Source organism: Pseudorasbora parva, chromosome 8, assembly GCF_024679245.1.
Source record: "Pseudorasbora parva isolate DD20220531a chromosome 8, ASM2467924v1, whole genome shotgun sequence".
Classification (NCBI taxonomy): domain Eukaryota; kingdom Metazoa; phylum Chordata; class Actinopteri; order Cypriniformes; family Gobionidae; genus Pseudorasbora; species Pseudorasbora parva.
Genome location: NC_090179.1, coordinates 35,623,825 through 35,635,902, shown reverse-complemented (window position 1 = coordinate 35,635,902; position 12,078 = coordinate 35,623,825). Strand labels below are relative to the sequence as shown.

General features: G+C 34.9%; 1 protein-coding gene across 2 annotated transcripts in view; it reads left to right on the top strand.

Moving 5' to 3' along the window:
- numbl (NUMB like endocytic adaptor protein) overlaps positions 1-12,078 on the top strand; it is a 61,541-nt gene that overhangs the window by 24,929 nt on the left and 24,534 nt on the right. The window contains exon 1 of one of the 2 annotated variants that reach the window (XM_067451042.1): positions 4,193-4,569. The exons of the other annotated variant lie outside the window; for it this stretch is intronic. Within the exon in view, the coding sequence (XP_067307143.1) occupies positions 4,529-4,569 (41 nt within the window). The 5' untranslated portion in view covers positions 4,193-4,528. Of the gene's footprint in view, positions 1-4,192; positions 4,570-12,078 lie in introns of those variants that run through there. 2 annotated transcript variants of the gene reach the window in all.

The following is a 12,078-nucleotide window of genomic DNA, read 5'->3' as shown; positions in this document are numbered from 1 at the left end:
TGTGCATTATCAAAGTTTAAATGTAATTTTTTTACACACACTGTAAAAAAATCCAATGTAGGTTTTGTATGACAAATTCAGCTTTTGAAGTTTATACATTCAACTATTTATACACACATTAGTTTGTACAACTAATTGACCCTAAGTTGAGAAAACTCAACTCAAAAATGTAACGCAGCTGGTTGCCTTAAACTTTTACGTTTTTTTTTTTACAGTGTAAAGCGATCATGTCTCTTGCTCAATTCATGTGGATTACTTTTAAGATCTCTTTAGGAACTTTGTAAAGCATTACATTTTTCTATGGAATGACAGAAGTCTCAGGTTATCAAATCTTAATTTGTATTTCGAAGATGATCAAAAGTCTTACAGCTTTTGAAATGACATGAGGGTGAGTAATTAATGACAGAATTATTTTTTTGGGCTCAACTAACCCTTTAATGTTCAGTGTAATCTTGGCTAACATTATAGTTGGTCACATTTTATTAATAGAAATTAGTATATTATTTTTCATTCAGCCAAATTAATACATTTTGATGAAAGGTTACACACAGATTTTTTCCTCTCTTTGGAGTATTAAGCAGTAATGATTTGTGTACAATATGACCAGGAATGCATTTTACGATAGAAAATAGCGTCAGTTTTGATTATAAAAATATATTAAGATTTTAACAGTATTGTTAGAAATCAAATTGACACATTGACAATGGCATTCTCACATAAAATTACAAATTGCTATTCATTTAATTTAACTGAGTGATTGGTTAGTGATGTGGATCTCTTGTGCAGTGGGAGATCTCTGTACTGACAGATTAGTTTACATTATGTATCCTCTGAGAGTTTAGTAAAGATACACAAGGCTTTGTCATAATGCCGTTCAGTGCAGGTAGAGGGCAACGTGCCACTGAATCATCGTGACTGTCATTGTCTACTAGTATGCATGTGGATTATACAGTTGAACTACATAAATCTGACCCTGCTTTCACTGACCCCCTAGAGAGAGGAGGACACATTGATTGACTCTTGTTTAACAGACTGGGAACTGAAAGCATGTTTGCCTTAACAGGAGGCCTGTTTATATTCATATAAGGGTCTCCTATATAGTATTTATAGTTTCATATCAGAGAGAATTGGAAATACTGTACGTACATTTCTACTAACAAATAGCATAGACATACTGTATGTATTTTTATATGTCAATCCATCTAAATTGGAGAGTTTCTTAACCCAAGAGGTTCCATTTAGTGTACCAAGTGCTGTGAATTAAAGCATTTGTAATTAATTAAGAATTGTTTTAGGACCAATACTTTATATGTGATTTTTCTTTCGAGCTTTAGACCCCTCTGTGCATTGCCTCTGCTGGTTAAATCAGCTATATAAAATGCTAGACATGATTAGTCTGGTTAAATGTCCATGTGAATACATTGATCCAGCCCTGCTGGTGGACTCTCATTTGGGTCATGAGAATTTAGGACAAGTTAAATCAACAGAGCGTGATCAATTCAACACCAGAGGGAAGCTCCACCAGTCAGACCGGCCAAGAGGCTTCCCTGTTTGAGGCTAGAAAAGCTGCCGCAACATGATTTGAATGATGATAATATACAGTCAGCACAAGACAGCTGAAGTTGAAGGAAGTTTTATAAATTGTAATGATGTGCATTGAAAAAGTGATTTTGGACATATTGAGCAATTTCATAATTTCCAGATAAAATGTTTTTATCACATGTACGACATCCAAAAAAATATACAAATAAAAAAAAAAAAACGTATTCCTGTTTAATGTGCAGAGATTTAAACCTATCCCAGTTTAATATGCAGAGACAACAATAAGGTTGGAAGGTAAACACTATTGTGCTTTTTATGATGATTGAGCATCATGGCAACATTGGCTCAACTAGGATTGCAAAGTTTCCAGAAAGTTTCCAGAATTTTTTGGAACGTTTCATGGAAATCTACCTGAAATATTCAGCCCCTTTGTAACCTAGGCTCAACTAATGGTGTGAATTTGATATGGGGCTTACAGTATATCCAAACAATGTGACAGTGTTTGGGAAACCTGTTTGAAAACAATTTTCACAATTTGGGCATCTGAAACAAATTTTGCAAATCCTAAAAGATTTGTCTGATCCTACGCTAAAATCTTTGATCGCTACATTGACATGGTCACTGGCAGCCGATTAATGGCCGTTGCGATATAATTTTACCTCAACCGAAATTCGTGCAGTGCCAGAAGATTTGGTGCACAGTCCTGCAGTGTGACTTCTCCTACGACAATCGTCAAATTTTCTTAATTTTTCAAGACAAACTATGACCAAAATTAGCGCTAGAGATTTCTTTGTAGCCACCATTTCAATCCCGTGCATCATTCATTGACGATATAAAACTCCGGACAAGTTTTCTTGTGTTTTAGTATGCCTCAACTATCGTACAGTCTGATATTAATGACAACTTAGATCTTACAGTGTGACATGACTTACAGAGGGGATCATGTTCATACAGTCTGACAAGAAACAATCGTAAAGGACTATATAAATCGCACAGTGTGTACCCGCTTTACTTCACGATTCTCCAGCTCGAGGCACAGAAAAGTCAACTGGTAATTGTTATATTGTGTTGTCTTTAATGTACACATGAACAGAACAAATAATAAATAGATAAATATAAAAACATCAGTATCGAACAAGGTTTCCCAAACTGGGAGTTTGTGAGGTGAAAAAGCAAATAATTGATTAAATCATAAAAATGTCAAAATAAAACGTACTAAAAAAAAGGTTAAATATTTGTTAGCCGCTTTTCATGTGACCATTAACTGACATCAGAGAACAGTGAACATGCAAATGTGTTTTAGATCTGTCCCTCCTGTTTTCACAATTATATGGTTGTGGTTGCTATTACATGTCTTCTGAAACAGTACAGAATCTCTGGATTAAAACAAAACACAGGCGAAGAAGCAAAAACAGGTGATGAAAAAGTTTTTTAGGAATCCCTGTTAAATATATATATATATATATATATATATATATATATATATATATATATATATATATATACATATTTATTTATTTTTTAAATATAGATATATATATATTTAAATGCCTTATAAATGTTAAGGCAATGTAACACATAAAACAAAACAATAAAAAGACAACAAAACACAGGCGAAGAAGCAAAAACAGGTGATAAAAAAGTTTTTTAGGATATATATATATATATATATATATATCCTATATATATATTTATTTATTTTAAATATAGATATATATTTAAATGCCTTATAAATGTTAAGGAAATATAACACATAAAACAAAACAATAAAAAGACAACAAAACACAGGCGAAGAAGCAAAAACAAGTGATAAAAAGTTTTTTAGGAATCCCTGTTAAATATATATATATATATATATATATATATATATATATATATATATATATATATATATATATATATATAATTTTTTATTTTTTAATTTTTTTAAATATAGATATATATATATATATATATATTTAAATGCCTTATAAATGTTAAGGCAATGTAACACATAAAACAAAACAATAAAAAGACAACAAAACACAGGCGAAGAAGCAAAAACAGGTGATAAAAAAGTTTTTTTAGGAATCCCTGTTATATATATATATATATATATATATATATATATATATATATATATATATATATATATATATATATATATATATATATATATTTTATATAGATATATATATTTAAATGCCTTATAAATGTTAAGGCAATGTAACACATAAAACAAAACAATAAAAAGCAATATAAAACATACAAATAAAAAGGCAGTATATCTTTAAATTCTGGAACTCATTTCTTACATAAGTAATATCTTGAGCAGTATCCAGCACACTGAGGTCATTCTTCATAACATTAATAGGCTTATAGGAAGCATGCTATGTGCACGTATGTGACACGTATGTAACTAATCGTTAATCAGAATAACATAACTATGTCTTATTCACATTAGCTATTAGAAATGATGAGAGCTGACTAGAGCTGAAGAACATAGCAAGAGTACAAACACAACGACACAGACAACTGGCACTGCAGATGGGCGACTGAAAGTGTGTCATCATCTCCCGTCTAATCACCTCCGCCCGCGCTCCTCCTCCGTTTTTCTCTCCCCTCCCCTCCCTGTCTCTCTATCTTTCGCTCTCCATCCTCCCCTCGCTGTCTGTGTTGTGGAAAGACAAAAAGTTGATTTGTTCCTCAGAGGCTGCAGCTCAGCACACCCAGCCAAATTCGCATGTCTCCCTGCGTGAACGCGCGTTTCTGTAGGCGAGGACACATATGGTGACGAGACTGAGCACATGTGTTATTGTCGCCTCCTCCAAGTTAATCTCTGAAGAGGAGGTGTGGTTGCCTCCTCCTTCTCTTGGATCCCAATACTGAATATTCAACAGCATTTTGCCTCAAGCTTTTCAGCGAACGTCAGTTTTGACTGTGAAACATCCTCTGGTGGTTCCATTTTGATACTTCCCTGGCTTTGGTCTTCTGCAATCTGTCTAAAATGAGTTTCAGCAGTGACATGGATGAGATGGATGATGGGAGGTGAGTTTTGTTTTTCATTTAAAGATTAAGAATGAGCCTCAAAGGAATAGGGTTATGGATGTTTTGCTTTGTGCTGTGAAATTTGTATTTATTAAAATAAATAATGATATAGATAGACCCTAAAACCAGTTCATCTTACAGATTAGTAACCAAGCTTACTCTGAAGGCTTGTGTTTGGCTAATACTCTTACAGGAAGTAACTGCATGAGCCTCGTATGGCTCAGATATAGATAAATTGATATACCAACTAAACAGATTAGCTGTTTTACTGTCTGTATTATTTTGATTTATTTGTTTTTGTTGCTTTTGGGGGTTATCAAATGCAATGTAGGCTGGTTGATCAGAAACCAAATGATTGACTGATTCTGATTATGTCTGGTGTTCCTGTCCTGGAAGGGCATCATTACAGAGAATGCAGGGGACTGAGAGGATTCTCATGTCTCTACCTATCAGTTTCTCTTACTGGTGGCCTTAAAGGGCCACAGTTACACACATGATATGCAGAATGCAAAATAGGTCACTACAGTTGTGTATGAGGAATCATCATTTTCACACATACATACAAAAATCCCCCTTTTCCCCTTAACCCATCAAACATTTTTAAACCAAGTAAGCAAAGCTTCAGAAAATATGTCTTGAATTTTTCTTGAATTCAAATTTCTTCGAATTGTTACATTATTTTTTGTGTCCTTGAACATTAGTCAAAATGACACTTAAAAAAAAAAATCCAATAAAAATATCTGAACATCCTTAAAACTAATTACCTCAGAAGCAAAATAGTTTACATTATTAGGATTGTTTATAGATACTATATCTTGAATTGAGTTTCTTTTATTTAATATAATTAATTTTTAATACAATTCTAAGACTATTTAAGAGATTTAGTAATGGGGTAAAATATATTTTCTCTGAAAACAAGTCTTATTTTTCTCTATGGATTATGACAATAACAACAAAATATTTTAAAACATTAATAAAATTATGTTTGTAGTTTATATTTCTTTGACTAGAATTTTATTCCAGGAAAAAAAAAGAGGATCCAGGATCATGTCATGATTTTGCCAAGTAGGACATGTTCCCGGATCAACATTTGTGTTGGTCCTAGAACAACATGCATGTCAACAAACATGATAGTCCTAATCCCAACTAATTAACCAACCCTTAAATTGCAAGGAAATAATAGATTGATAAGCATGTTGTTCAAGTCCTAAGCCTAACCCTACTCTGATTGGTTGTTGGGAATGCTGCTTCAGAACAATGATATTGACCCAGGAATCACAGTAAGCGACTTGGTAAGCGAACCCCGTCAGTGTTTCTGTTGTGAAAAAACACTTTAATTTATTGACGAGTCGACCATCATGTCTAATCAGTAGTCCAAGTTCATTTAGGTGATGGATCAGCTGCACTAAGCTAGTTTGAGATGATAACTGACCAAAGTTACAGTACATTTAATCATTTAGCAGACACTTTTATCCAAAGCGACTTACAAATGAGGAGAGCAACAGAAGTATCAAACTAACAATAGGGCAACAATATGCAAGTGCAGTGACCAATCCCAGTTCGCCTAGCAGTAGCACACGTATCTAGTTTTTATTTATTTTGTGCAATTTTATCTCAAGGTTGAGTTATTCTTTGAGGGCATCACACATACTTGTCTGGACACTCAAGCCTCAGCTCTTGAAACTTCCTGGATGTCAATCTACCCACTGTATGTTTTGTAGTCTATGAGACACTGTGTACTTGGCTGCCATTTTGTTGAAAAAGGAACCTCAGAGCTATTTTCAATGTCTTGCCCTTCACCCAAAATAAACAAAATCAATAATTCAAGCGAAGACCCATGAAGACCTTTAGACATTCTTTCCTTGCAGTCTTTCCTGTCTGCACATTCAGGACAAGCTTGTGTGTGTAGTTTAATTGGAATTTAAAACACTCTTTCTTATCACATCTTAATGACAATGAATGGAGTCTGTTTTTGCCGTGCTGCACGTGCTGAATTAAAGTGGCAGAGCATTGTTTGGATAAAACATGGAATGACACAAAAGTGTAGGAATTTCACCATAAACGCATATAATTAAACTGTAATGTGCTTCACAGTCAACATATGGCTTTTTGCTCTGGGTAAAGCAAGGAAAACGACACGTTACATCACATTTAGATAAGCAAGGCGTGTAAGAGAAATATTATTTTCCTACGTGTATTTAATCAATACCATTGATATAAATGATTCATTTTGTTAATCGTATGCGAGTTGCACAGAGATTTCCTTACATAACATTTAATCATGAAAGATATATACTTTTTTACATATACTGTAGATTTGTGTGTGTAAATCAATATTTTTCTCTATGTATTGAAAACCGACACTACCCTTATTGTTACTCAATATCTGATGCTTTAGACAGAGGGATTAGAGGAGGATAGCAAAGTAATTGCTTCTAGATAATTGTAACTGTTTTAAGAATGTGAGGGGATACACTGAAGGTTTCAAGGTTATGGCATACATGTAAGGGTTGGATTTTGAATGTTAAGTAAGGAGAAGTTTTCAAATGCAAGACCTCAGATAACTACCGAGCACAAACCCCCTCCATCACTCTAGGTGAAAGACTGATATATTGCCCAATTTTATCTCTTGTTTTGTCTCTAATGTTTTTGAAGTTGTATCTATAAATACTGAGAAAAGCAACTTGTGAATAATGCCTCTTTCTGCAGTCAAGGTCAGTAGGCCTAGGGAGAGTCTAGGGAGTCCGATAAAATGTTCCCAATTAGAAAATATTTACATATGTCAGGTGGGCATATGTTGGGATGTTGAGGAATACCAAGGTGGATGAAGATGAACCAGAAAGTTTACATGTAGGAGCACTTTATTTGTTTATCCAATCTATTTTGAAAGTCTTTGTTCAATGAAAAGTTGAATTAATTGAATACTTTGAATTAATTAATTGAAAAAATGAATTGAACAGTTTGTTGTTTAGTTGCTCTTTTACAGCGTTCCGCGTTGTTTGAGTTTTCTGACTTGTCAACTTCTTTGGGGGGAATTTATTATTTTTTTTTTTTGCAATTCCTGCAAATGAAACCCCGCAACTTTTAATTTATTAGGAATGTTTTTGGGATTTTTTTTGTTTTTGTTTTTTTTTGTTCTTGGTCTTATTGTGAACGATTTAACAATGCATGTTTCATTTGATTGAATTAGCTTTGACCTTGTAAAGATTTGTCATAACACCTGTCTAACATTTTCTGCTCAATTTCTCCAATCATTGAAAAAGCAAAGTATACTTCAGTTTTGATGTGAACGCATGCATAGACATATAGCCGAAAGCATATCCTTTCAAAATTAACTATTTAATACAGTGCACGAACACAGTTGGCCCCATGTGATGTCAGGCGCAAGTATTTTATGCTAGTTTCAGTTTTTAATTTCCAGCATCACGTCGTTTAAATAGCAAATGCACTCGTGCCCATCTGTTCACCCATGGGCGTGCTGGTCTAAAAACGAGTTGTGTTCAGGCGCATTGTTGGTGTGTTGCTATTTTGAGGCAACTTAAAATGACTGCGCCTGTAAAAAAAAGATTCTCAAAATGAAAATTTTCTAGTGACTGATCACATCTAAATTTTTCAGTTGGCCAAATTGAATTTCTGTGAATTGATGCAGTTTTATTCACAGAAATTCAGTTTGCCCGACTGAAAACTTTTGATGTGATCCTTCACTGGAAACTTTTCAATCGGAGACCAGATTTTACAGTGTAGGCGGGTGCATAACGCTTGTACACTCTGCTTATAATTTCAGAATTTTACACAGATTTTTTTTATGTGATCAGTTACTAGAAAATTGTTAGTTGGAGACTAAAAAAAAAAAATTCCTAGGGCATGTGCAACATAAGGGTACAGAGTATGTATTATGCTGCTGCTGATGACATTTATGCTACACTGTAAAAAAAATTGGTTGTTTTTTGTTGGTTTAACTTAAAAAAGTAAGTAACCCGGTTGCCTTAAAATTTTGAGTTTATTGAAATAAAAATTGAGATGATACAATGAAGGAAATTTGTTTAATAAATAGAAACTCAAAATATTTTTGTATCTGAACCACATAAAAAATTTGATAAATCATGAAAATAGCACTATTTGGCATGTTTCACTGCGTCATCAGAAATAACACACACACAATTACCCAATATGCTTACAAAATCTTTTAATAATATTTTAATAAAGGTTGTCGAATCTCAAAAAATGTTAATTGTATTAACTCAAAATTTCAATTTCAATTAACTTAAAATTTTATGGCAACCAGGTAACTTTTTTTGTTCACATAACATATTGTATGCATCATAACTAAAGTATGCTTTGTGCTTTATTCCACTTAAAACCCACCCCTGCAAGCTTGCAATTTTTGAGAGCAATTCCCACATCTCAAAATCTAATCATCAAACGATGTTCCATGGCCTACATTTTTTCTTTTTCAATAATCTGCTATGCTTGGGTGTGTTAAAGAATACAGGAGAGAAAAAAATCTGCAACTTTAAGTAAGGCAGCTCCTATTCAAAGGAGAGTTTGATGCCTTTTCTTAACCATGTCTCACTGTCATGTCACTGAATTAGAGCCCCCGGCTGTCTAACTCTTTAAAGCAACCTGCACACAGACAAGCATTTGGTAGGAGGATTGTTTTACATTGGTTTAGTTGGCCCTTTGAGAACATTCAGCAGCTTATGTCAGTGAATTCTGATCGAAAACTCCTACGCGACTGAATCGACAGCTTGGGCTGCAAACCTGAATGACCCACATATTCACACTGGCTGTGCGTGTGAAATGGTCACTGTGTCAGTGTCTTTCGCTATTGATGATGATATTAGCACAGGCCAGTTCCTCTCACGATAAACATTTGGTCTGACCCCTTTTTCCCCTGTCATCTGCAAACACAATTACTCGCGTCTGGATCTGACGTGTGTGGGTGTCATGTTTTTGTGTGTGAGTGTAAACTCAGTCTGAGCAGGTGTGATATGGTGTGGCTTCTTTAGATGAGCTGCGACAGATGGTCGCCTTTGCTTCCTGGGTCAGATAATATTTGCAAACATTGTTTATAAGGTCTAAAACTGGGTCACTTGTGTGCAGCTCTGTATCTGTCCTCCATAAATATGTGAACTCATTGGACTGGGGTCTTATTTGATGAAATAAACATTTCAAGGCTACGTTTTCTTGACCAAAACATTTTTTTTTCAATGTATTATTATTAATTTATTTATAAGAAAAAATAATTTAGGTTATTTATCAGTTATCACCTAGCCTGACGTGGTCATTCTCAATTCTAGTCAGAATATGAGTCTGAAACTGCTCCATTGGGCTGTGATTATGGGGCGTCTTTCAACCGAACCAGGAAAGACATCAATTGGATAGCAATTGGATAGCTACAACCAATCAGAGTAACGAAGGGATGCATTGTCAAATGTCAACAGAGTTCAACTGCACTGTGTTGCCAAGTCTGCATGTTTTCCGCGGGTTGTTTTCTATGTCTGCGGGTTGAAGCGACTATTATGTGATATATAGACCCATGAGTGCGAATTTTAGCAGGCAACCTTGCCAAAATAACACACATTTTACCCTCTAAACGCCATTTTTTCCCGGGAGAACCCCCCGAGAAGCTGTTTAGGGCTAGTAGTTAGCGCGTTTTGTTGTAAAAACTTGGCAACCCTGTCTGCACGTGTGCTGAAATGCACGATCTTTGTCAGTGTTGTAAAATAATTTAATACACAGAGTACTTACCCAACATGATCATAATTTCTGAGAGAAATTGTGAAGGTGAATGCATATACAAACAAGCTCTCCGTTTAGGATTCAAACAAATATAATCCAAGCCCCTTTGATGACGTGCAGGATTACGTTACTGTTTATCATCTGTCTGTTGTCGTCTAAAGCCTGCCCTGATGATTTCATTGGTCCGAACAGTTTCTGTTCGTGGATAATTACTCCTCTATGGAGCGAAGCCAGACTGAACTGCCCGAACTAAAAATTTTGTGGGCGGGGATAAGTTCGGCTGGCATTCAGGCTAGTTATCACTCATAATAATGAAAATAATTATAGACTGTATTGGTCCAAATATTTTTATTGGGGCTTTATTCTGCTTGTCTCATGATAACAGAACTCAATTCACCAAGATTTCAGGCCAACATATGAATTTTTTTGTTCCATTGAACATGAAATAAGATATGTTCTTCTGTTTTACATATAGTGGAAGCATATTGTGAACAGGGCCTTTCAAACTGCAAAAAAAGCTTTATTACAATCATAATACATTACCTTGGAGCTTGACGCCCCCATGATCACCATTCATTTTCAATGAGCGCATTAATATTTTTCACAATTTCTTTTCGTGTTCCACAGATGTTTGAAACCATAAGATGGTAAATAAATACCATAAGACAGAATAAAAAACAATTACACAAATTTACAGATTTTAACTCTCCCGTTAAACCCTGCTGAAATAAATTGTCTCTTCCAATCTCCTCTCAGTGCATTAAGAGACCTGAGCACAGCCTACCGTAAGAGACAGGAGTGTCATGCTACAATTACTCCCTTTTTCAAAAGCATCCAAAAAGCCTCCATTACACTGTCCACCCACGGCGTCTCTGAAATGAGCGCAGGCAGCTGCTGTGGTTTGATTTCTTGCACTGAGTGCATTGATTTTAGCAATAATGAAACAAAAGCTATATCTGCTCCACCGCCTCCGTAATGTAGTGAGAGTCATACTGCAGCCTTTGCTTCATGACAGTATCTCTACAGTCTTGATAGAGCTTAAGATGGTCTTTTGTCGATGTTGAGCCTCTTGCTCTTTTTGATTTGCTAGTTAAATGTGATGCTAGAGCTCTTATGGTCACTGAAGCATCCTAAGTGAGTTTTTAGCCCCTGCACCCCCCCCCCCCCCCCCCCATTTCTTTCTTTCAACTCTTACCTTAAAATAATATTTAAAAAAGGACACGCAATCATAATAAAAATAGCATAAAGGTGGTCCATTCAACTCATGCGGTGTAGTCTATGTCTTCTGAAGACATACCTTTTTCTAATTGTTACTTTAAAAGTGTTATATCAATGCTATGAGTATGCTATGATTCTAAAACAAATCAATTATAGCATGCTTTACCAAGAAGTCAAAAATATTTAAATTTAATTTTTATGTTTTGCTTGGATCTGATGTGGTATATGGTCGGGCCATCACACAGACACATAAAGAGAAGTGTTCTGCCAAATGTTGTGTGTGTGTAGTCTTCACACAGAAAAATAGGGTTTCAAAATTGTACCTTTAGGGGTACAACAGCTTGTCGCTGGGGCAGTACCCTTAAAAGGACAACTTTGTACCATTTTTACCACAAAAAGGTTCATAGTAGTACCTTAAGGTATGCATTTGTACTCAAAAATATGTACCTTTTAGGAGTAAAAAAGGTACAAAGATGTCCTTTTAAGGGTACTGCCCCAGCGACAAGCTGTTGTACCCCTAAAGGTACAATTTTGACACCCTATTTTTCT